At 43.5% G+C, this 26461-nt stretch overlaps 1 protein-coding gene across 3 annotated transcripts in view; it reads right to left on the bottom strand.

Annotated features, from left to right (window-relative positions):
• Positions 1-10440: 10440 nt before the first annotated feature.
• PHTF1 (putative homeodomain transcription factor 1) overlaps positions 10441-26461 on the bottom strand; it is a 50798-nt gene continuing 34777 nt past the window's right edge. For all 3 annotated transcript variants that reach the window (XM_066352795.1, XM_066352796.1, XM_066352797.1), the window contains 10 exons: positions 26004-26093; positions 23800-24021; positions 19915-20043; positions 19241-19513; positions 17937-18068; positions 17278-17364; positions 13509-13664; positions 12235-12330; positions 11678-11803; positions 10441-10966 (listed from right to left, as the gene is read on the bottom strand). In XM_066352795.1, the coding sequence (XP_066208892.1) occupies positions 10946-10966; positions 11678-11803; positions 12235-12330; positions 13509-13664; positions 17278-17364; positions 17937-18068; positions 19241-19513; positions 19915-20043; positions 23800-24021; positions 26004-26093 (1332 nt within the window). In that variant the 3' untranslated portion in view covers positions 10441-10945. The remainder of the gene's footprint in view (positions 10967-11677; positions 11804-12234; positions 12331-13508; positions 13665-17277; positions 17365-17936; positions 18069-19240; positions 19514-19914; positions 20044-23799; positions 24022-26003; positions 26094-26461) is intronic.

Below are 26461 nucleotides of genomic sequence, written 5' to 3'. Positions count from 1 at the left end.
TACTTTGGTTGTACCTACAAAGTCACGAGTCATTAATACTTACTTGAAGAGTCAGAATGCCTGATACAGGTTGCATGAGGGGCTGAATTAAGGACGCTGTCTCACAGTCCACTGCCCGCAAGAGAGCCAGCCCTGCTGGTAGCAGCGGTACTGGTCCGGCATTTAGAAGCCGAACCCTTGTCAGACCCACTCAGCAGGTAAGGACAAACATGGCAACACACAGTACTTGCTGGATCTTACTTAGTTAACTTTCTTGTTTAAAAACAAGAAAGGGAGACCAAACATCTGCTTAGCTTGTACAGGAAATTTCCAGTTCTTTCAAGTCTAATGAAAGATGTTTGTTGGAAGGCGGAGACAGCTCTTAACTCCATAAAACAGATCCAGTTTTCCAGTCCCCTGAAGCAGCATTCAGTAGCATCTATAACTACAGGAACTCCTCAGAATAAAACCACCCTCTGGAGTATGTGAACACACGTGTGCCGTCACCCTGGGCTCGTCCTGTTGTTGTGAAACACTCTGTCCAGGCCCTTCCCTCCCGGAGTCGAGTGTGACCTCTCTAATATGACAACTGACTCAGTCCCTGTAGATAAGACATGCCTCCCAGAGTGAGTTTTGAAACCCTCTTTTCATCCAGACCTGTATTTACCCACCTATCGTAACTACTTGAATAGAGCAAAATTAGAAGGCTTGATAAACACTAAGTTTAGTACCACAGAAATGATTTATTTTCCCGATAGTCCACAATTAGTGATAAAAATCCTATTTTTATTGTTAACTGTGACATAACTTTGATGTCATATGTTGTCAGTCTGATGTGGCTCTTTCCTTTCTCAGTAACCTGTCATTTATTGATTATATACTGACTTAGCAACGTGGCCTTGGAATGCTAAGCAAAATATGGATGTACTGGTTGTAAATGTTTATATATTGTACATACCTTTATATATACACACTTGAGGTTCTGATTAGAGAAAGAGATCTGTAAATCGCTCGTTATTTTTTATATAGATATTAAAAAAACAAAAACCAATTCATGGCCTGCATTTCTTCAACTGTTAGCTCCACAAATAGCCAAATTCTCCTCACGGTCTGAAGCCTCAAACAGATTTTGTCTCTCCAGATAACACTCTCAATCCTCCAATCAAGAAAACTCTGGTAATGATGACTTGACCTAGATAGCTATACTTTTAGCGATATACATTTAACTCAAACCAATTTCAAGCTTATTGAAAAGAAAACAGCTTTGCAAAGTACTTTACTGCCCGTAAAACTCCTTCCTTACACTGGCAGGTCAGGGAGAAAAAAGGGCTTATCTTACGGGAAACACAGCTACTGGACGTTTCTTCTGGGTAAGCCCAGTCATCACAAGGTCCCAGTTCTATTTCATCAGACTGTGAAATGTGACATTATTTTTAAGTCAGTTCTATTTGCTAGAGATTACTCTTACTTTTAGAATGAAGTGTTCTGATTTGATTTCATTTAATGTTTAGTATAAATATACCTAAAACCTCTTCCTAGACATGGCTAATTTAATACTCTTAAGGGGAAAAATAAATTCCTCCCACTGCATGAAGTCAACACTAAGAATAAAAGCTAAGCCACACAATGGGGAAGTGTATCAGAGCCAAAGGGACAGGAAGTAGCAGCAACACAGTGTTTGGGTTATTTTAGTAGGTATTTTCTTACAATCGCAGAAATGTTCTGGGATGCTGTTACACTGTCTCAGTAGAAAGACTAGACTAAGCTCCTAGACGTTTTCTTTCTCTAACCTAATTCATCAAATGTTACGGATAAGTAGCTTTTGAAGAGAGTCAACTATTTCAGAAGTCCTGAAGCATTTGACTTTTGATTGCTTCATGAGAAAGAAAAAGTTATTTCCTTCTTGGTTATTCCTTTTTAATAGTAAGATATTCTTATGGATAAAAAGCTGAGTGCTTTTAAACATGTGGATACATGAAGGTCATGTTTAACAAGTCCAGCATTCAAAGAGAACTGGGTTTTAAAGAAGCCATGAGTATTCAAATTAGTTAAACTGTGTGACACTCTAACGACTACACAAAGATGTGTTTAAGCTGAAGCTAGGTTCATAGTGTGTTCCTGACTACAGAACACTGGTATAAACACAGATGTCGCTCACAAAACATGATGCTGCAATCTGGTATGAAGAACACATCAGAGCAACGTTTTACACCATTATGGCACATGCCAATGCTAAGAACTAGCCGTACTTTTTAAACAACTGATTTATTCAGGCAGTTCTTTACTGGTCGTGCTATTAAGGGTTGTCAGCAATACAATGACTTGTTTAAAGCATGCCATAATTATTACATGAAATCTACAATCTTTGCTTTAGTTAACTGGGTTGGTTTAAGATATCCACTAATTTGGACATGTTATCGATGTTGCTATGCAAGTAGAGCCTGAAGAAGGGTAAGAATAGAATTCTGTCTACTAGAGAACTCTGAATCTTTTTCACATACACATTAAAATACAAAAACAGAGCCAAGTGCTTGAACTGAGTCTAATCTATAGAGTCTTTTGGGTATTTGCCTACCTTAAAACGCTTCTATCAAAGTCAAGCAAATACACAAGCCAAGAGGCGTATTTTGTCCTTAACCACCAACATTTTTTACCTTGAGTAATACCTCATTGCAGCTTATAGGCCTAGATGTGTTGCAGGGAAGGTATGGAAGTATTTCACATGTGAAATTCAAACTTCATTAAAGATGGGCACCAGTAACTGCAAAAAGCAAAGAATTACTTTAAATGACTCAACCAGTCAACAACACATATAGAGGAGATTACATTTGATATTTTAAAGTGAAACCCATTTGGTCCATTATGAGTATATACCATAGATCTAAAAGTGAATTTCAAAAGTGAATTTCATTAATTTGAAACAAGGTTATTTTTATAATGCATAAGTCTATGTCTGAATGCAATTAACCAAAAAGAAAAACATGGATCCACCAGCTTATACTTTGTGAGACATACTAGTATTGAGAGTTTTTCTACGTGTCTGAAAGTCAAGAAGACCATACTCCAATGAGACAAGTATTTGGTTATTCAACTTTTCAGTCTTGAGTTTAAATTATACAATACATGGCCCATAGTGTTCACGTTCGGGAAGTCTGAGGTGGTACTTCCACAGCAGTTTTAGGGAGGGTACTTTTCCCAATACAACAGATTAAGAGGTATTCTTCTTAGCCTTCACGGTTATTATTATCCCGATTAAATGTATGAATAGCCTGTTGTAGTTCTGTTTACATTTTGTTTAATTTCTCAGTAACAGGTAATACCATCAAAGTATGTTACTTTTTGGGGAGCAAAATGAAAGCCCCAGTTCCTAGAAAACATTCTACAGACATAAGCGAAGCGCCCCGGACAGGACAAGCGTGAGGCCATCCTAACAGGAGACAGCCGCAGGAATGGGAAATCACTTGAGGTCTATTTTTTCAGTTACTCTACAGATTTATATCGAGCACCTATTATGGGGTCAGGTACTTCCTCTTCTACGTTCTGGGTACCTAGAAGTGAACAAAAAATTATGTCCCTTTCTTAAGGAGCTTGCATTCTAGTGTGGAAGGACAGAAGCAAGTAGGCAAAACAAACCAGGTGATCAGGTTGTGACAAGCGCCATCCAAGGGAGAACCCAGGAAAACACTTGAGAAAGAACATGGTGCCGAGGAGGGACAGAGGGAGGCCGGGCTGGTGGCCAGGTCTGAAACGGTGACACTGGGAAGGGAGGCAGGCTCCATGATGGACAGCCTGGAGGCCACCACAGGGAAGCCAGGAAAGCTTTCAGTAGGAATGCTGGAATTAGTCTCCAGATGTTACGTGTGTTCACGTGGCTGTGGAGTACCGACGAGGAGGCAGGGATGGAGAAAGGGCCCAGTGGGTCAGCATCGCGGCCCACTGGACCTGAAGGAGGCCTCGCCTAGTCGCAGTGGGTGGAGAACCCGCAGGGCCTGGAGGTGGATTCGGGGGGAGAACCAGGAGTAAACCCGAAGTCTCTGGCTTGAACAACTGGGAAAACTTCGTTCTGTGTACTCAGGTGAGAAAAACATTTTTTCTTCCACCTTAAAATAAAAAGGAAGGAAAAGAAAAAATAGCTGAGAACTGGTTTTTAGGTGTTGGACAACAGGCAGGACCGAAGAGTGGAATGACGAGGTGAGCCCTGCCGCTTCCCGGCTGGGCTGCAGGAGGGGACCCCGACCAGACCCAGCAGTCCTGCCACGTTGGAGGGAGGCCCGGACTGCTGGATGCTGCAGGGCAGAGCCCCAGAGGGAAGACAGCTGCGGGGAGAGCTCCGGAAACAGCCGGGGCTTGTCTTTCCAGTCTTCAGGTGAGTACTGATCAGCACAAGGAGACACCCAGGAACAGAGAAAGGAACTCCAAAAGGAAGCAGGCGGAACAATTCTCGGTGGGATCAGATCATGTTCTATAGTCAGGTTGGAAGCCGCCGCTGAACAGGGCGTCGGGTAGACACTTAGGAGGACACCGCTTCAGCAGTGGAGAGGAGCAGCCTAGACTAACGGCTGCTCTAACAGAGCTTAAAAGCAAGCCTTGAAATGATCAAAGCGTTTCCAAGTAACAGATGCATTCCTAAACAAGGAGAGAACACACACATATAAACCAAACCCGCCTGACCGGGCGGTGGCGCAGTGGATAGAGTGTTGGACTGGGATGCAGAAGACCCAGGTTCAAGACCCCGAGGTCGCCAGCCTCAGCGAGGGCTCATCTGGTTTGAGCAAAAGCTCACCAGCTTGAGCCCAAGGTCACTGGCTCGAGCAAGGGGTTACTTGGTCTGCTGAAGGCCCACGGTCAAGGCACATATGAGAAGGCAATCAATGAACAACTAAGGTGTTGCAATGCACAACAAAAAACTAATGATTGATGCTTCTCATCTCTCTGTTCCTGTCTGTCGCTGTCTATCCCACTCTCTCTCTCTGTCTCTGTAAATAAATAAATAAATAAATAGTTAAACCAAACCCAACACCCAACAACATAAAATCCATACCCCCCAAAAAATTACCAGGCATGCAGAGGAGGAACAGACTCAAAATGGGGGGGGGGGGCATCATCAATAGAAACAATAAAGATGAGGATGTCAGCATCATGGCGGAATGAGAAGACTCCTTTTTCTCCCCTTCAATTTACAACTAGGATCCCCCACTAACACACAAACGTGCCTAGAAGATCCTCCCCACACAGCGGAACATCTGAAGATGGGCATACTTGAAGTGCCTGGAAAAGCAGGTTCGGGAAGGGAGGAACGGTTACCATGGCTGCGGGATGGCACCGCCCCGCTCCCGCTCCCCGCTCCCGCTCCCACAGTGGCAGTGGAGCAGCAGCTACGGCCCTCCCACTGCGGCCTGGATGGTGGGAAAAGCAGTCCCTTCCTCATCACAGGAGACCCCCACAGAGGTGGCTGGGAAGCTTTGAACAGCACAGCATACCAACGGTACTTCTGGCAGGGTGCAGCCCGCAGAAATGTGAATTTGCCCCCTCTTGTCCCACCCCTCCTGTCAGAGACCAGTGGGCAGTAAACGCCTCCAAAAACAGCAGGCCCAGTAACCTTAGTAAAAAGGAAGATGCACTGGAAGCTCGCAAAACTGCTTCTCCGCCACCTCCACGTACCCCCACCACGCTGGTAGTACCCCATAACCAAGGTGAGCAAGCCAAGAGGGGACATCCACCATCCCAGGGTGTACCAGTGTAGATGTCACTCCATTGTGATCCCAGAGGAGCAAATAGTGCAGGTAAGAGAAAACAACTTGTGCTATAACGCCACCTGCTGGAAAACAAAAGCAAGTACCCCACCTATCAACCTACTGAATTGTTGACAGCAAAACAGTATCTAAACAAGACAAGACCTCACTACCTCCTCTGCACAGGCAGAGAAACAATAATCCAAATGCCATTAACAACCAAGGTACACATGGGAACACAGAAAGAAAATGAAAGGTCCCCAGCAGCCAACTTCAATGTCATGGAAGACAGTGACTCAAATGAATTTAAGACTGCAGTTAAGAAGCTCAATGAGATACAAGAGAACTCAGAAAAGCAGTTCAATGAGCTCAGGAAGAAAATTAATAAAGAAAAGTACTTTACCAAAGAGATGGAAATTTAAAAAGGAACTAAATTCTAGAGCTGAGACTCAATGAGATGAGTAATACATCAGAGAGCACAGGGAAAAGAACAGACACAACAGGAGACAGAATCAGCAAGCTCCAGGACAGAAACCTGGAAATGGACTAGAAGGAAGATGAGAGAGAAGTAATAGTTTAAAAAATAAAAGAACTCAAAAAGAACTATCTAACTTTATTATAAAGAGCAACATAAGGATAATGGGTAGATCAGGAGAAGAGAGAGAAAAGGGAATGGAGAGCTTAATCAAAGAAATAGTAGATGAGAACTTCCCAAGCCTGTGGAAAGAACCAGACTTTAGAATAGAGAAAGCTAACAGAACATCCAATTATATCAACACTAAAGACCTTCTCCAAAGACACATTATATCAAAACTATCAAGACTATCACCTACAAAGGAAACTAATGTCCATTAGCTTACCATCCGATTTTTTCTAATTATAGACACAAGCCAGGAGGGAGTGGAAGAAAATATTCAAAATACTGAGGACCTGTCAGCCAAGGACAATATATCCAGCACAGCTGACCTTTAGTGATGAAGGAGAAATAAAGGTTTTCCAAAAACTGAGAGAATTTACCGCTACAAGCCCTGCATTACAAGAAACATTGAAAGTTCTTCTACCGGAAACAAAAAGACAAAAGTAGACAGACAAAACTACAAATAAGATGACTGACAGAAGAAACAGGAAACTGCAAGTCTACTTCAGAATAGAGTATTAAATAATTATAACACAAAGCTAATGGAGGTGATGAATGCACAACATCAAAAGAGATGATTTGTGACAAAACCGTAAGGGAGGAAAAGGACTGAACGTGTACAGGTGAACCAGGATAAGAGCAATCAGAGGACAAGTACTGTTGGATCAGCAAACTACAGCCCATGGGCCAAATCTGCATGTGCCCTTTCTAAAAATCGTTTTATTAGAACACACACACATGGCAGCTATTTTAATGTCCCTATTTACAACCTCTGTTACAAATACATTATGTTAAACAGGTAGAGAAAAGAAATAAGATGTTAAGGAAGGACATGAAAGATATAAAAATCAGACTTCTACAGATGAAAATACATTGAGTAGAATTAATAGCAAATTAGTACCCAAAAAAACAGGTTAGTGAACTTGAAGGCACAGAATACAAACTATCCAAAATTAAAGCAGAAAGAAGACTGGGGCCTGACGAGGTGGTGGCACAGCAGATAGAGCACTGGACTGGGACCCAGGTTCGAAACCCCAAGGTTGCCGGCTTGAGCGCAGGCTCACCAGCTTGAGCACGGGGTCACTGGCGTGAGCATGGGACATCTGGTTTGAGTGCCGGCTCACCAGCTTGAGCGCGGGGTCACTGGCTTGAGCCCAATGGTTGCTGGCTTGAGCAAGGGGTCACTCGCTCTGCCGTAGCCCCCCAGTCAAGGCACATATGAGAAAGCAATCAATGAGCAACTAAAGTATTGCAACAAAGAATTGATGCTTCTTATCTCTCTCCCTTCTTGTCTGTCTGTCCCTATTTGTCCCTCTCTCTGTCACAAAAAGAAAAAAGGAAAAAATAAAAAAAGAAGACTGGGAAAATGTATAGAATGCCAGTAAGTTGTGGGGCAACTTTAAGCAGTATACATGGAGTCCCAGAAGGTGGTGAGTGACAATAGGGTATAGAAAATTTGTTTAGAAAAAAAATTTCAAATCTGATGAAAATCATAAACTTACAGATCCAGTAAGTGCAGCAAACCTCAAGCATAAAAATAAAATGAAGATAACTCTACCAGTATACATTATACATTGTACAAATACAATGATAAAAACCTTAAAAGCAGCCAAAAAATTTAAAGACATATATAAGAATGACAGCTGCCTCCCTGTCAGAAATAATGCAATCCAGGAAGCAGTCCAGCCACATCATCTTTAAAACTAGAATTTTATACCCAGCATAAATATGTTTCCAATGTAAAGATACAAAAATCTTTTAACAGGGAAGGACCTGTACATCTTGCTAAACAGACTTTATCTTCAAAGTAATAGTAAGCCATTAATGGAATCTAAATTATGAGACTTGCTTTTCAGAAAAGACACATTAGCCTTTTGAGAACAGACTGGGCTTGGGGGACGGGTGCGAGGCATATGTAAGAGCAGAAGAGCAAAAATATGTTTAAAAAACAAAAGACAGGCCCTGGCCGGTTGGCTCAGCGGTAGAGCGTCGGCCTGGCGTGTGGGGGACCCGGGTTCGATTCCCGGCCAGGGCACATAGGAGAAGCGCCCATTTGCTTCTCCATTCCCCCCTCCTTCCTCTCTGTCTCTCTCTTCCCCTCCCGCAGCCGAGGCTCCATTGGAGCAAAGTTGGCCCAGGTGCTGAGGATGGCTCTATGGCCTCTGCCTCAGACGCTAGAATGACTCTGGTTGCAACAGAGCAACGCCCCAAGATGGGCAGAGCATCGCCCCCTGGTGGGCATGCCGGGTGGATCCTGGTCGGGCGCATGCGGGAGTCTGTCTGACTGCCTCCCCATTTCCAACTTCAGAAAAATACAAAAAAAAGAAAAATCAGAAAAATACCTAGAAGGTAATTATTCAAACACTTGGTGATTGGATATTAGGTATGAAGAATAAGGAGTTAAGAATGATTCCCAAATTGCAGACAACAGCAACTATATTTACATACAGAGCAGGGCAAAAGTAGGTCTCAGCTGTTCATATGAAAAATAATGCAATAATTAATAATACAAGAATCAACTTTCACATACAACTGGAACCCTACTTTTACCCCACCCTGTGTAATTTTAACCACCTGAAAAATATTTTTTTTGGAAAATTTAAACCAATTATACACCATCAAAATTGTAACAGAAACAGTGCGCAAGAGTAAACTATCCTAGTTTAAACTAGAGAATTCACAGTGTAGAAACTGCAAATAAAAACCAGAACATCATTTTTTGTAGGAGGAAAAAGGCAGCAGTCAGTCTTTGTCTGAAATCTGCGCGGAGCTCAGCCCTGGACTCGAGACAATTACTGCTGTTCCCTCTGTAAAGAGCCAACGGCTGGCTCCGCTGAGCCGCTGCTGAGACACAGTGCCTCTGCCCAGTTCCTTCTAACGGTCCATCGCTGCGGTGCAGTTTTAGCTTCAGAAACGTAGATAACTCAGGCAGCATTGAGAAGGGCTGCGTACTCTCAGTAATCCCCTGCTAGATCAGCCATCCCACTTCCTATGTTGCTTTCTTCACAGTGAGGATTACCAGTGAGAGCTTTTAAAGGGTTTTAATAGCAATAACAATTCTTAATTGTGGATTTACTAAGTGCTAAGTACTTTCTGCTGTGCTAAGTACCTCATAAGATAAACTCATGTGACAACCCTATTAGGTAGTTATTATCCCCATTTAACAGGCAAGGAAACTGAGACACAAAGAGGTTGAGCAATTTGCCCCACATTATGAAGCTACTAAGTGGCAGAACCAAGCGTATGAACCCAGAAATGTCTAGCCTCAACCCCTCGTCTCCCGAGAAATTCATCTGGAACCCTCAAACACCTTCCCGCCTTTGAGACGTGCAGCCCTGAGCTTGCGTGAGTCCAGGCATACCTCGGAGACACTGCAGGTCCGGCCCCAGACCACCGCACTAAAGCGAGCCATGATCTTTTGCTGGTGGACAGTCTTGCCTTCAATTTGTAAAAAAAAAAAAAAGCAACATCTGTGAAGCGCGATAAAGCAAAGTACAATAAAACGAAGTATGCCTGTATATACTTTTACAAATAAGTTTCTATCATTTAAAAATTCACAAAAGCTTATTAAAATATTTAATTTTCAATTTGTTTCAATAGATGCTTCAGAACAGGTATCTCAATGACTAAGAATTCTACGTTGACTAGCAGAGTTTCATTAGCATATGTAAATACCTGTGTGTGCAACGGGACATCAGGGGAGACCGCTGAGAACATCTGAGTCGTCAGAGGCATGGTTTGGCGGAGTACGTACACTGAGGACCTGAAACTGTACTGAGGGTTGGCTCCACTAAATTGCACAACAAATAAACCATGAACGCGTCACCTCGTACTGTGACAGGACACAGCTCAGATGATCCATACAGCCACCAGGTTGGGTAGTGGGCACAGATGAGTACCCATATACTTAAATTTGTCATGCTGAGTTACATGGCGTATCATATGCCAACTACTCCTTCACCAACAACTACACAGATACCAAATCACCTTCAAATTTATAAACTAATTAAAAATTATCAATAGTTTAAACAGACTCAGTTTAAAAGGTTTTTTTCCTTCAGTGACAACAAAAAGAAGCCTAGAAACTGAATCTCCAATAAAGTTCTTTTATTTGAGTTCAATCTAAAATAGTTTTAAGTTTGATCTTTCTGCTAGAGAAATCTCCAATTCTTTACACTGTAACAGAAAAGTGCTGAATTTGCAATATTTCCAATAAAGCATATTTGCTTCATGCTTTGGGCATCTACCATAGTTACCCAAAAGGCTATTTCCAATAAATATAACTGTCACAGCACTGAAATGTCCAGAATAAGTTTCCTAACTTAGACAGTTGTCCTTGTGTTACCATAACACAGTCTTGAATCTCCCGACTGTTCACATTGTCTGAAAGCCGTGGAACGGGTTCTGCGCATGCGCGCCCAGTGGGACAGGCTTGGTTCCTCTGCAAACACCATTCGTGAGATTAGGCCGGGCGGCGGGCACCTCCGTGAATGGACGAGCAGGCAGGCAACGCACGGTTTCTCCCGTCACCGCTTTCCTTAGTGGGTAAGCATGACGCCAGGCAAGGGAGCGGGTCCAGCCAGGCACATGACTCGGTTTAGGACTTAATTTTCCAGAGCTAAGAAAAGAAAATCACCAAAACATGTTAGTTTTAAGACAAACAGGTGGGGTTTATGAGTACACTTACATGACAGGGAACTAATAACCCTTTAACAAAGAGAAAACTCTTGCAATAGCAAGCATAAGACACTGTAGGGGAAAAAAAAAACCATGAAAAATTTCCAGGCTTGAAAAGGACATACTGCAGTTCATGGGTTCTGGGCTTTCATTCATTCTGACTGTCTGTACATGGCCCTGGGTCAGAGGAGGACCCTCACTCAGCCACGCTATTAATCTGACATGAGATTCAAACCTGATTTGGTGCAATTCAAGAGCACAGTATATTGTACCTTTGTAAAAGGAGAAAATCTAAACTGAGAAGCCTGTGGACCACCAATCAAGCTGTCTATTTCTTGCCTGACCTGTGGTGGCGCAGTGAATAAAGCGTCAACCCAGAACGCTGAGGTCACTGGTTCAAATTCCAGGGCTTGTCAGGTCAGGGCACATGAGAGAAGTACCTGCAAGTTGATGCTTCCTGCTCCCCCTCACCTTTCTCTCACTCTCCTCTCTTTAAAATCAATAAAATCTTTTTTTTTTAATGTCTATTTCTTTACTGCAAAAGTTATTTCCATGCCAGACATACACACACACGGTGAAGAACAAAGATTATTATATAGAATAGTTTTTAGACTCAGGCAGATGCTACCGAGTGTACGGTAACCACACTTACTCGTATATTAAATCCCAGAAGATCACTTATAACACCTGAGACAGCAGAAAGGATTACTACTCGTGTGATATTATAGATTAAGGGATTCATTGTCAGCCCGTAGAGTCGAAATGGTGTGTCCAGCTCCTACAAAAACATGAAAGAGCCGAGGTGAAACACATGGTTTCTCAGCATCAGTGGTCTGGGCTGTTCGGGAAGTCTCGGGTGAGAGTGACTGCTGACGCTGTCTTTCCTTAATGTTCAACAGCTGCTTCCAACCGGCTGCAGCCGAGTTCACCCACTTTCCTACTAGCTGAGTTTTCTAAGGTGGATTCAAGCAATATGTTACTTGTGATTTTTTTAATGTAATTTAAGAAATGTGACAGGCATCAACAAGCACCAGAACCCGGGGAACAATAGGAAAATATTTTCTTGTACTGTCATTAACCCAAAACTATTAAGGTGGCATTTGGAATGTACTCAGCCTGGCATCTGTCTGTTACTAGGGTCTTCTGCAGGAAGGAAAGCGTTGACTTAATTTAAATGGTAGTACAAGTGTGTCACAGGATCTTACTTACTTTCAACAATTTGGTGGACAGTTTTAATACATTGTTTACCAGAGTAAGCTGTTCTTTCTTATTTGGCTTTTTTTCCATCTTAAGATATAAATTAATCTATGAGAAGGAATAGAGATTAAGGTAAATGTCACAGAAAAAGATATATATACTGCAATAAATCTGGCAGATTTCAAGGGTCATGTTTTCAAGTAAGTTTTAAAATTCTAGCAGCTGTTTCTACAGAGCACATATGTCATGTACCCAAACACCCCGTTCCTAATCAGTCACATGTGGCAAAAAAAAGCTATTTAGTGATGAAAAGAAATGATAAAGTAACTTAAATAGCAGAACAATAAAAATTTTAATATTAATTATAACAATTAACATGTAAACTCCTTGAGTTAAAAAACAATATCTTGCCTGACCTGTGGTGGCGCAGTGGATAAAGCGTCAACCTGGAAACACTGAGGTTGCCGGTTCAAAACCCTGGCTTGCCTGGTCAAGGCACATATGGGAGTTGATGCTTCCTGCTCCTCCCCCTTCTCTCTCTCTCTCTCTCCCCCCCCCCCAAAATGAATAAATAAATAAATAAGAAATTTAAAAAAAAAAAAAAAAAAAAAAATATCTTATTTATCTTGATGTTCCCTAAATAACCTAACATCCTTATTAAACATTAATGGGAAGAAAGAAAATAGTTGCTTTTAACTTACTATTTCCTTATTTTTTCCCTTATAGGAAGAAATCTCCACTATAATTCTGAGGCAAATAATAGTAATAATAAATAAAGAACTAATAATACCAAATTCTATTATTTAAAACTTATAAATAAAAAAATTTAATGTTATACTACTCTGTATTTATAAGAAATATTTCTCAATCTTAACAGCTATTCAAATACTAAAGAGCAAATATTTTCCAAACACTGAATGTAGTCTGTGGCTGATACAGAAAAATTCAATAAGCTTATTAAATATACTTAAATGACAAGTACTCTAAAGATCTAATACTTGTTACAGAATATGAGATTAACAGTATGCTCCATTCCCACCAATAAGAAAACCGTTATAGTATACAAAGTATTTTCGATCCATTAGATCTTAGTTCTTACACTCCTGGGAGCAGGTGGGGAAGATACTCTCCTCAACTTATAAGAAGGTGAAAATTACATAGTGACAAAGTGACTGGTAAGGTAATAGAGCTAGAAAGTGAGCGACGCTGAACTCAACCCTGAATCTTCTGCACAAATATTTTCTATCTCCAACCACTGAACCAAAGTGGCAGGGACATAACAATACCTGTTCCGTAAGTAATATCGAAACATTGCTGTACTTCTTGTTGGTCTCAGACCCCAGCGAGGCCAGGCGCAGTAAGAAGAGGAGTAAAGCTGTCTCCCAGATCAAAAACTCCCAATTGTAAGCATCATTCAAGAAGGTTTTATGTCCTTGGAGAACCTATACACAGGACCAAAAAGAAGCAAAGTTTTCTATTTGTCTTAAAATTTGTAATTACTCCTTTATACCAGCTATTTAAAACCATTTACAAGATAGCAATACAATCATCCCTCACCATATCGGAGTTCACCTTTCATGGTCTCACTGTATCGCAGATTTTTAAATTGTATCAATATATATCTAATTTTGTATTGCGGGTTTTTCACTATATTGCAGGATTTTGTGGTATAGAGGTATTTTTATATATTTATTATTTTAATTATTTTTGTGGTAAAATAAGCATTTTCTAGCCTAAAAAATTGAAAATGATGTAAAAACAATATTAACAATAGTAATTAAAACATCATCATTCAAGTTGTAGTATATTCACCCTTACAGAATTTTATATGTTGTTAGCATTACGTAGGTTTAAGAGTATAGAAAGTGATTAAGAGCACAGGAAGTGTTCATAAGAGTGTGGGAAAGGTTAAGAGCATAGGAAAGGTTAATAGTGTGGGAAAGGTTTATAAGAGTGTGGGGAGGGTTTATAAAGCCTTAAAATATATATAAATAATAAAATAAATATAAGGTCGCTACTTCGCAGATTTTTGCCTATCACGGGGGGCTCTGGAACCTAACCCCGTAATAACAAGGGACCACTGTATTTTAATACTGAAAGCAGAAGTGTTTTTACTCAAAATGTTATCTCTTTAATTAATCATTATGTATTTCTCTATGTTTACTAGATTTTTTTCCTTTGCATAAAAGACAGCAAGAGTCTGGTAGTAACAAAAGAATATAATACAGTAAGTAAAATAAGAGCAGTGCATTTCCAGCCTCTAACCACCAGTGTGCCCACTCACAAAGTGTAAGGTGACCATTTTTCAAAGCACTAAATTTGGTTATGACTAGTAAGTTCCCTAAAAGGCACGGCCCATCCTACTGGGATGACTAGAAAATCCTAAGAATCAGTTCTTGACTTCATTTCAGAATCTGAATAACACAGCAGCAGCAGCAGCTACCAGTTAATAAATACCTATTATGTGTCAAGTTTTCAGGGTTTTCCATTATTTTTGTAGTTGTTGATTCAAAAGTAAAAAAATCTACTCAAGTAAGCCCAAAGTAAAATGCAATTTATTGGAAATATACAGAGAATGTTATCAGACAGCAGATGTCGGCCTTCTGAGGAACAGGAAGCCACCGCAGCGGCCCCTACCCCGGGGCCATCAGGCTGCCCTCTCTGCTCCTCGCAGAGGATTCCCCTGCCCAGCAAGACGCCTGTATTCTGCTCCTCCGACTGTGACCTGTCCCAGCCTTGGTCTGTCACAGCATCCTGCTAGCTCCCCTGATCCCTATGACCTTTCTTCTCCAAAGTCTACCTCTGATATCTCTGACTTTTCAATTCCAATTGCCAAAAGAGAGACTATGCTCGGCTTAGTCGCGGTCAAGTGTTCACCCCCGGCAATTAGTTATGACTAGAGGAGGAAGGAAGCACCTGGCAGCAGCCCAGGCGACCTCTTCAGTAGGTGACATCTATGGCTGCAGAGCAATTGTAACTAACACACAAACCACAGCCAAACCGCCATGAACCAGATGCAAAGAAAAAAAATATTTTTTTTTAACGAGAAGAGGGGAGGCAGAGAGATACAGCGCCCCGACCAGGATCCCCAAGCCCACTGGGGGTGACAATCTGCCCAGCTGGGGCCACGCTTGCAACCAAGCCATTCCAATGCCTGAGGCAGAGGCTCCACAAAGCCATCCTCGGGGCCTGAGGCTGACTCTCTTGAACCAATTGAGCCACAGCTGCAGGCAAGGAACACAGGTGGGGAAGGGTGAGAAGCAGATGGTCACTTCTCCTGTGTATCCTGACCAGGAATCAAACCCAGGGCTTCCACATGCCAGGCTGATGCCCACCCTACCACTGAGCCAACTGTCCAGGGCCAAGAAAAACTCTTAAAGCAAATCATTTTTAAAAGAGTGGCAAATTATTTTTAAAAGAGTGGCCATAGAGTAACAACTGACTTCTCAAGATAAAATAAAGAAATCGGAAGGCAATAGAATCCTACAAATGCTGAAGGTAGCTGGCAACCTAGAAATCTATATCCAATGACAATATCCTTCAAACACAAAAGGTGACAAAAGACATTTTCACACAAAAACTGAGAGAATTCATCACCAGCAATCCTTCAAGCAGAAGGAAAATAATCCAGAGAAGAACACAGAAACACAAGAACTAATGAAAAGCAATGAGAAGGGTAAATATGTAGGTAAATATAAATAAATACTTGACTATAAAAAAAAGTTAATAATTACATCTTGAGGGTAAGAAACATGTAAAATTTAAATGCAGAACACCAATGACACAAAGTGCTAATGGAAGATTCACTACAACTGGCCAGATGCTGGACAGTGAGACCACCCTCTAGAGCAGGGGTCCCCAAACTTTTTACACAGGGGGCCAGTTCACTGTCCCTCAGACCGTTGGGGGGCCGCCACATACAGTGCTCCTCTCACTGACCACCAGTGAAAGAGGTGGCCCTTCCGGAAGTGCGGTGGGGTCCGGATAAATGGCCTCAGGGGGCTGAATGCGGCCCGCGGGCCATAGTTTGGGGACGTCTGCTCTAGAGTCAAAGGACTGAAAAACACTCAGTGTGTTCTCTGACCACAGAAGAATTAAATTTAAACTCAATAAATGGGAAAGCACAAGATAAGCCTGTAACTTCTTAAAATGAAGAAAACACAGAAGTGAAAAAAATAAAAAGTGATACAGGAACATGTCAAAAGGACACAGGCAGGGTCTCCCACTGCCCAAATCTGGGACAATTTAGGCATCAAGACGAAAAGAGTAACAGATTACAATCCACTGGATAAAAATAAGAATAAATGAGTACATAATCTAATAAAGGAATGAATAAATAAATCAGTGGAAAAGAAAGGTCATATCTACCTTAGAGTGACAACTAATAAATGTAAAAGAAATGATGGAGTTAGACTATCTCTACTTGCCACCATCATGGTATGATAACTTTATCATCAGTCAGAAACTACCAACTAAAATTAGAGTGATCTTGGGGTCTTAAAAGACTTAAAATTATCTTTATTCTCATTGGAAAAGTTATGAAAATTAACAAATATTCAAAAGAGCAAAAGAAATTTAGACACATTAAAAATGTATGTATTGGGCTCTGGCCGGTTTGCTCAGTGGTATAGCGTCGGCCTGGCGTGGAGTCCTGGGTTCGATTCCCGGCCAGGGCACACAGGAGAAGCGCCCATCTGCTTCTTCACCCCTCCCCCCCTCCTTCCTCTCTGTCTCTCTCTTCCCCTCCTGCAGCCAAGGCTCCATTGGAGCAAGGTTGGCCCGGGTGCTGAGGATGGCTCCATGGCCTCTGCCTCAGGCGCTAGAATGGCCCTGGTTGCAACAGAGCAACGCCCCAGATGGGCAGAGCATCGCCCCCTGGTGGGCATGCCGAGTGGATCCCGGTCGGGTGCATGCGGGAGTCTGTCTGACTGCCTCCCCGTTTCCAACTTCAGAAAAATACAAAAAAAAAAAAATATATATATATATATACACACACACACACACACACACCCATTTACATGCAGCAAAGTGGTCCACAATCGATATGAAACTTACCTGGGCACAACAAATGAAAGCAATCGAGAGCGTCAGCAAGAAGACTGAAGACACAACCACGTCCACTGAGCGCTGCGGACCCCGCCTCTGTGGAGCGAGACACGCGGGGTCTTGTGTGAGGTGACCGTTACAGACAGCAACAGTCCCACATCAGGAACACTCTCAACTTTACTACCTTCATTTTTCCGGGGCCTTTTCTTTCTTTCATTTTTATGGTCTCTCTCCATTAGTGGTAAAATAAACATTTATAAGATGTTTCTGACATAGGATTTTAACACCTGCAACTTTCAGCACTGAAATCCATGCTGTTCCAAACTAAGGGCATGTTTGATTCACTGACCTTTTCAGCTGGAATATGTCCCCAAAAAAGTCAGAAAAACATGCAATATTCTATTTATCACTCTGCTCTAGGAATTTAAATTTCCTTTTCCCTTTCTAATCTCCTATTTACTTACCGCCACCACTTGCAGATGTATCCCTTCCAATCCGGGTGTCCAGGTCTTCCCGCCGACACAATCCACCCGGTACACAGAACTACCCCGCCCACTGCACACAGAACTACCCCGCCCACTGCGCTCTCGCTCTGCTGCCGGAAATCCAATGAGCATGTTTTCTGCATATTCGTGCCTACAATCCCTCACTAAGCATATAAAACTCACCTTTAGAAAGGATCGCAGTGATAACCATATCTTAATGTTCTCCACCTTTTTAAGTCTGAAATGAGGTATTTCATATTTTCTAGCTTTCCTGGCAGAAGTAATATGGCTGAAGAGTTTTGCAAATAAAAATCTCTAGAAGAGGTTAAAAAAAAATCACAAAGTGAAATGAACATTTGTGTCTGTGTATTTATATAATTGTAACCAATATTGCCAGCAAATAAAAACTGTTAAAAGGATGAAATCCTCATCAGTGATCACTACACAACAGGCAGTGAGAAATCTGGTTACCAGTTTGCTATCCTGTTGCTTCCAAAGCACAGGACAGAGTAGAAGTTAGTACACTTCTTCACAGTATGGGACCCTGTTAACATTTTCAAGGAGTCTTCTTTGGAGACCTTTGTGAATCCCCCATTTCAAAAACAAATGTTAATACAGAAGTCTGGTTTACTCCCAAATTACATTTCCATTCAAAATCACATTTTTTTTTGCACATATCAATATATTAAGTCCTCAATCCCTAGCTCTTATCAAATTTCAATACTTTTAATTCTCCCTTGGCCATTCCGCACAGAATCGCTTCACTCTGGGAATCACTGCACGTGCTGTGGATGTGCAGTAACCAGCAGAGGCACACTCGGCACAGGTGCTAAGCACCCAGCGAGGCTCACTCCCTGGCCGAGTCACTCACTCTTACTCCAGGGCTCAGCAAAATCTCAGACTGTAAGAAATGACTGTGAATAATCAATATCGCAAATGTTAAACTCACAACCACCAGAAGTCCACTTATCCATCCTTCATTGCCCACATTAACATTTGGAGAAAGAACAAATCAGGAAAACAAAAATAATTCAATGACGCATCGTATATAAAAGCAGAGGTAAGAAATTTTAATTTTCTGGCTTTGGCCAGTAGGCTCAGTGGTAGAGCGTCGGCCTGGCATGTGGAAGTCCTGGGTTCGATTTCCAGCCAGGGCACACAGGAGAAGCGCCCATCTGCTTCTCCATCCCTCCCCCTTTCTTTTCTTTTCTCTCTCTCTCTCTCTCTTTCTCTCTCCCCCCCCCCCTCCTCCCCAAACTCCCTTCCACAGCCATGGCTCATTTGAGCAAGCTGGCCTTGGGCACTGAGGATGGCTCCATGACCTCGCCTCAGGCACTAAAATAGCTCAGCTGCAACCACCCCAGATGGGCAGATCACTGCCCCATAGGGATCTTGCTAGGTGGAACCCAGTTGAGGCACATGTGGAAGTCTGTCTCTCTGCCTCCCTACCTCTCAATAATAAAAAGAAATTTTAATTTTCTACCAACCTGTTTATACGTTCTCTCTGCCACACACATCATGAAAAAAAAAATCCACGTAAGACACAATCGTTCAAAAAAATTAATTATAGACAAAATAATAATGGGTGTAACAGGTGGTGCCCCACAGAAGAGAGTCAAGATCTCCTCAGCTGAAATGGACTTCAGCTGGTCAAGGTTCTTCTCATGGAAAAGTCGATGTAAAAAAGGAAAAAATGCCAATCCGAGGGTGACGACATTTCCCAGCATCTGGTAACCTACTCCTTGCTGATACGTGTTAACCTGGGAATTCAAAATGTCCGCCATTATTAGATAGCAGGATGGAGTTATATAGCAGTACTTATCAAATACTACTTAGATGATTAAACACTAAATCTGCACATCTAAAAGAAATAAAGTAGAAATGTACAAATTTATGACTTAGATCTTTATTAAAAATTAGGTTTGCATGAGATGACGAACATCTGTAGAGCACACCTGAAAACTGACCATGCTCAGAGAGAACTTATTTTAACAACAACAAATACCACCCCTAAAAACTCTGGCTACAAAATTAAAAATATAGAAATCTGTGTTTCAAAAGCAGAGTCAGTATTTTGATCACTAAATCGGCTCTATAAAATAGCTGGTGGTCACTAAACAGGTATTTCAAAAAATCCAAAACCCAACAATGATTGTCTTACCCTGCTCATGATGATGCCGCTTATTTCTAACACGGACATGTCCGTCTTTTTGCACTCATTTCCTTCCCAGATTATTGCACTAACCCGATCAGAGGCAGGGCTTGTGTTCTGAAGCCAGAATAAGTGGTTCTGAGAAGAAAAACAAAGCAATGTCTATCACTGCTTTCTCCCCTGCGTGAGATGCTTTCCCCTGGGTCCGGCTCCCAGGCTCTCGGCCAATGCTCAGCCTCTTCATCCTCTTCTCTCCCTCACAAAGCTCATCACTCCAGTTACCACCTCAGCGAGGCTCCTTTCCGGTCCTCTCTTCTCTACTAAGCCATTTCCTACCCGAGAGAAGCTCAACACCTTCTCCAGTGACAGGGCTCCGTCATCCTCGAGGCCGCTTCCCTCTCTAAACGTACAGGAGTGAGGGTAAGCTTCGGGCGATTACCAGACGTCAAGGAGGAAAGTCCTTCTAGAGTAACACAATTCTCCTGGGGTGGTAGGAAGTCAGTTATGAGAGGTGCTGAACAGGCCTTAGATGTCACCTGAGTAATGGGGATTAAGCCTTTCTCCGGTCCAGCCAGGACGCAGGAAGGCACAGCAAGCTTCAGAAGAGAAGTCGCACTGAAAACAAGCCTGCTGTCTGCCACATCAGGTCTCTGCATCCCGATATGGGACAACCAGCTCAAGTCTATTTCACAACATGGTTCTCTCTGGTCACAAGCCTCATTTGGACCTTTTCTGAAATTAAAAACCATATCATCTACATCAAACAAACTGGCATCTAAGTATATGCTACATTTTTAGTGTCCTTTACTTATTTCCCATTTAGTGATTTTATCCCAAACTGGAATATAACTTTCTAATAAAGGGCCATATCGTATGCTCTTTCTACCACAATGCTTAGCATAATACTGATGAGCATTTACTGACGTGGTCACTGAGGTGGATAAAAAAATACTAAGCACTTACTATATAACATGCATTATGGACACAGTGGTGAACAGATGTGGTCCTTGACATGAGAGAGGAGTGGACCCAGGAGAAGGGAAGGGGGAGTCAGCGATGAGACTGCATCAGAACAAATAAAGGACCGGAAGCGAATAATCCCAAAGGACAAAAAGCTAAGAATTCTAAGGGGGGTAGCATCAGGTCTGACACCTCCTTCTGGCTCAGTGTAGAAAGTGAATGAAGGGGAGCACCCCTAGGGAAGCTGCCCATTGTGATGACCAGAGGGGTGGACCCAAGAGGACAGCTACAACTGATATCCAGTACAGTTAAGAGAAGGTGATGACGGCCTAGCGTGCGGAGGACCCGGGTTCAATTCCCGGCCAGGGCACACAGGAGAAGCGCCCATTTGCTTCTCCACCCCTCCGCCGCGCTTTCCTGTCTCTCTCTTCCCCTCCCGCAGCCAAGGCTCCATTGGAGCAAAGATGGCCCGGGCGCTGGGGATGGCTCTGTGGCCTCTGCCTCAGGCACTAGAGTGGCTCTGGTCGCAACATGGCGACGCCCAGGATGGGCAGAGCATCGCCCCCTGGTGGGCAGAGCGTCGCCCCTGGTGGGCGTGCCGGGTGGATCCCGGTCGGGCGCATGCGGGAGTCTATCTGTCTCTCCCTGTTTCCAGCTTCAGAAAAATGAAAAAAAAAAAAAAAAAAGAGAAGGTGATGGCCAATTACAAACATGCTGAAGAGGGTGAGGTCATGAAGGACCCACGGTTTCTGCCTTGGGTGGTCAGTGGTGGCACTCGGAAGTATGGGGACTAAACGAAGAACAAGTCAGGTGTGAGGACTGGGACATAATGAATTCCACTGGACACGGTGAGTGTGTCTTACTTAAGTGTTCTCACATACGCCTTAAAACAATACTGTAAATCTCAAAAGTGCAAAGGAAGTTAAGGTAATCATACCGTGCATAACTACTAAGGGCTAATGTAATCCAGATGAATCATCAGATGAATGTAAACAATATTTAGATTCAAACTTTGATAGCAAAATTAAAGAAAGAAGCTTAGAACTTTAATAAGAAAATGCATGTTATTTCTGGTTAGTTTTTAAAAATTGTATACATTTAATGAGGCAGAAATATTTTTATTTTATTTTATTTTATTTTTTTCCATTTTTTCATTTTTCTGAAGCTGGAAACAGGGAGAGACAGTCAGACAGACTCCCGCATGCGCCCGACCGGGATCCACCCGGCACGCCCACCAGGGGCGACGCTCTGCCCACCAGGGGGCGATGCTCTGCCCATCCTGGGCGTCACCATGTTGCGACCAGAGCCACTCTAGCGCCTGAGGCAGAGGCCACAGAGCCATCCCCAGCGCCCGGGCCATCTTTGCTCCAATGGAGCCTTGGCTGCGGGAGGGGAAGAGAGAGACAGAGAGGAAAGCGCGGCAGAGGGGTGGAGAAGCAAATGGGCGCTTCTCCTGTGTGCCCTGGCCAGGAATCAAACCCGGGTCCTCCGCACGCTAGGCCGATGCTCTACCGCTGAGCCAACCAGCCAGGGCAAGAAATATTTTTATAAAAATATCTTAGAATCAAGAACATTCAATAACAAATGTATATCCCTCATCCACTATTTGTAAGTCATTGTGGAAATATTTAGCCTAAAGAACAAAAAACTAAAAAGAATTATCGCCACTGTCAATAAATACTAAAAAGTTGATATGAGAACATTTCTTAATCGTTCGTTCTATCTCCCCAGCAGTGAGTGAAACAAGCTAATGAAATCATCACTGCAGCTCAGCGGTGTTTAAGCAAAGACTTGATCGATCGTCAGATGGAGATATAAATAGTAATGCTAACATTTACTGGGTGCGTACCCTTTGCCAGGCACTGTGCTAAGCATTTTATATTACCCTCATTAGATATGCCACAACATTCCTAAGAAGTAGAGACTGTTATTACCGAGGGATGAATGGTAAAATAATTTCTACAGGTGTAGAATGATTCCTACATCGGTTGCAAGGTTAAAATACCTCCTAAAGAATCTCCAGTTCTAGCCTATCTGATTTTATGATATTAATATAAAACCTAAAATTAAATAATCGACTGGTTTTATACATTGCTAGAGAAGCAGTGCCATTTCCTAGTAATTCAGATACAATACTATGAGGGATCTACAATATATAATAAAATGAGGTTGATGTACCAAACAACCCTACTCATATAAAATGAGCATAAAAGATCCTTCTAATGAACTACTAAGGTGCCACAATAAAGAATTGAGGCTTCTCATCTCTCTCCCTTCCTGCCTGTCTCTCCCTCTCTGTCAAAAAGAAAAAAAAAGGCCCTGGCCATTTGGCTCAGTGGTAGAGGATCAGCCTGGCGTGTGGAAGTCCCGGGTTCGATTCCCGGCCAGGGCACAAAGGAGAGGCGCCCATCTGCTTCTCCACCCCTTCCCCTCTCCTTCCTCTCTCTCTCTTCCCCTCCCACAGCAAGGCTCCATTGGAGCAAAGATGGCCCGGGCGCTGGGGATGGCTCCATGGCCTCTGCCTGAGGCGCTAGACTGGCTCTGGTCACAACAGAACGATGCCCCAGATGGGCAGAGCATCACCCCCTGGTGGGCATGCTGGTGGATCCCGGTCGGGAGCATGCGGGAGTCTGTCTGACTGCCTCCCCGTTTCCAGCTTCAGAAAAATACCAAAAAAAAAAAAAAAAAAAGATCATTCTAAGGAAAATGAAAAAAAAATATTATGAAGAAAACTTTAGGTCAGGGCAACTCTAGAGTACTTCCTCTGAGTTCTAACCCCACACCTGTGCTCAATTTCCTCAGTTTTTAATAACAGCACCTACCTTAGAGGGTTATTATAAAGTTCCATGAGATAACACAATGCCCAGGGCAGAGGAAGTACACGCTGTATTAGCACAATGCATATTAGCTATTATGACCGCCGCCTTTACAGACCTGCTGAAAGACATCCTCTTTCGGGTCCCGCTTGGTCCCTGAGTGAACGGTATTCACATGGGCCGCCTCACTGTCGCTGGTGGCCGATGACCTGCACTCGGGGCCGTGCAGCAGGTCATCCCATAACATGTCCTCCGTCTCCGAGTCATGACGGGTGCTTTCCGAGTCCCTTCTCGACATGTTGAGGCTTCGAGAGCTGCCGCTCACTCCAGATCTTGAGCCCTTTAAAGAAAAACGAAAATATCTTTTTCATTCATTTTTAGAAACAATTATATATCTGAAATAAAATTAAGACAAGTTATATACGGCGATGGCTGGCAAGCTTTCATGCGTCCATTACCAGGATTCATTTGTTCACAAGGCTCCACATAACAATAATACATTTAATACTTAGTCGTTAAACTCTGATGACTCTCTAACAAGCAGGAATATAAAATGACTCCCTCAGGATCACTTTGTAAGTTATATAAACGTCTATTCCCTATGCTGTACCCCTGAAATGAACATAATGTTGAAAGTAAACTGTAACTGAAAATTCTTAATTTTCCTCAAGTCAAAAAAAGAGAATATATCAGCATGTATAAATGATCGATAGATAGACAAAAAGGGTTCCCTCTAGAAAGTTGTTGCCAAGTCGGGGGACCATCCAGCTCCTGCAGGCACCCCCAGAGGACCTGCGCGGAGGCAGGTGAGACACACCCAGTTTCCCCTCTCTAAATACTCGAGCGTGACCGGGGAGCTAGTCCTGTCCAGGGCCCACAGAGACAAGGCCGGGCCGTGCAGCCCTCCTGCCCCACAGCAGACATGAAAGGTCCTGCATGACCCCGCCAGCCTGGTCAGTCAAAACAGAGCCACACCACCTCTGCTCATACACCCCCGATCACTCCAAGTGTCCAACATGCCCATGGGCTTTTTTTTTTTTTTTTTTTTTTTGTATTTTTCTGAAGTTGGAAACGGGGGAGGCAGTCAGACATACTCCCGCATGCGCCTGACCGGGATCCACCCGGCATGCCCACCAGGGGGCGATGCTCTGCCCATCTGGGGTGTCGCTCTGTTGCAACCAGAGCCCTTCTAGCCCCTGAGGCAGAGGCCATAGAGCCATCCTCAGCTCCTGGGCCATCTTTGCTCCAATGGAGCCTTGGCTGCGGGAGGGTAAGAAAGAGACAGAGAGGAAGGAGAGGGGGAAGGGTGGAGAAGCAGATGGGTGCTTCTCCTGTGTGCCCTGGCCGGGGATCGAACCCGGGACTCCCGCACGCCAGGCCGATGCTCTACCACTGAGCCAACCAGCCAGGGCCTTTTTTTTTTTTTTTTTTTTTACAGAGACAGAGAGAGGGATAGACAGGGACAGACAGACAGGAACGGAGAGATGAGAAGTATCAATCATTAGTTTTTCGTTGCGCATTGCGACCCCTTAGTTGTTCATTGATTGCTTTCTCATATGTGCCTTGACCGCGGGCCTTCAGCAGACTGAGTAACCCCTGGCTCGAGCCAGCGACCTTGGGTTCAAGCTGGTGACCTTTTGCTCAAACCAGATGAGCCTATGCTCAAGCTGGCGACCTTGGGGTCTTGAACCTGGGTCCTCTGCACCCCAGTCCAACGCTCTATCCACTGCACCACTGCATGGTCAGGCCATGCCCATGGGCTTTCCTGGCCGGATTTCCTACTCCCATCTCTCAGGGGGGCCTTTCCCAAAAACCTGTCCTCATCAGATTTAAACACCACATTTCAAGCAAGCTTCTCATGATCTGAGGACTGAGTAACCTCTTTCTGATCATTGCCTATGATACTTGTAAGATTAGGTCAAAATGCGGGGCACTGAAGGGTAAGGGGGCAACGTATACCGTGATGGAAGAGGCTCTGACGTTGGGTGGTGGGCACACAATGCAATACACAGATCACGCAGCACAGACATTTACCCTTGAAACCTATAGGACCTTATTATCAATGTCACCCCAATAAATTTAATTTCAAAAATAAAATAAAAAGGGAAATAAAATAAAAAAAGATTAGGTCAAAATGAAAAATGATCATTCTTTCTGGGGGCGAGCAATCGTACAGCGGCTGTTAGACAGGTGGGCAGGCAGCTGGAGGCAGGAGGGGCAGCGAATGGAAACACTACTTCGGGACAAGCAGCTGAACAGCAACGGACGAAGGTATGCCACCTGAGGAGGCTCCTGGAACAGCGCTCGCTCTGAGGACCCTACCTGACAGAAGGCTGCCGATTCAAACTCCGACTCGGCCAGACTGTCGGAATCCCGCACCACGTGACACCACTTGGTAGTGGTTTTCGTTACCTGCCAAAGATCAAGCCAATGAACAAACAGAAAAACCTGATAAACACTGTGTAATTATTCAATGATTTACAAGTTAATGCCCAGACTCTTTTTTTTTTTGTATTTTTCTGAAGCTGGAAACGGGGAGAGACAGTCAGACAGACTCCCGCATGCGCCCGACCGGGATCCACCCGGCACGCCCACCAGGGGCGACGCTCTGCCCACCAGGGGCGATGCTCTGCCCCTCCGGGGCGTCGCTCTGTCGCGACCAGAGCCACTCTAGCGCCTGGGGCAGAGGCCAAGGAGCCATCCCCAGTGCCCGGGCCATCCTTGCTCCAATGGAGCCTCGGCTGCAGGAGGGGAAGACAGAGACAGAGAGGAAGGAGGGG

This window comes from Saccopteryx leptura, chromosome 11 (genome assembly GCF_036850995.1).
Source record: "Saccopteryx leptura isolate mSacLep1 chromosome 11, mSacLep1_pri_phased_curated, whole genome shotgun sequence".
Classification (NCBI taxonomy): domain Eukaryota; kingdom Metazoa; phylum Chordata; class Mammalia; order Chiroptera; family Emballonuridae; genus Saccopteryx; species Saccopteryx leptura.
Note: the sequence above shows the minus strand (reverse complement) of the source record. Positions and strands in the feature narration are given on the sequence as shown.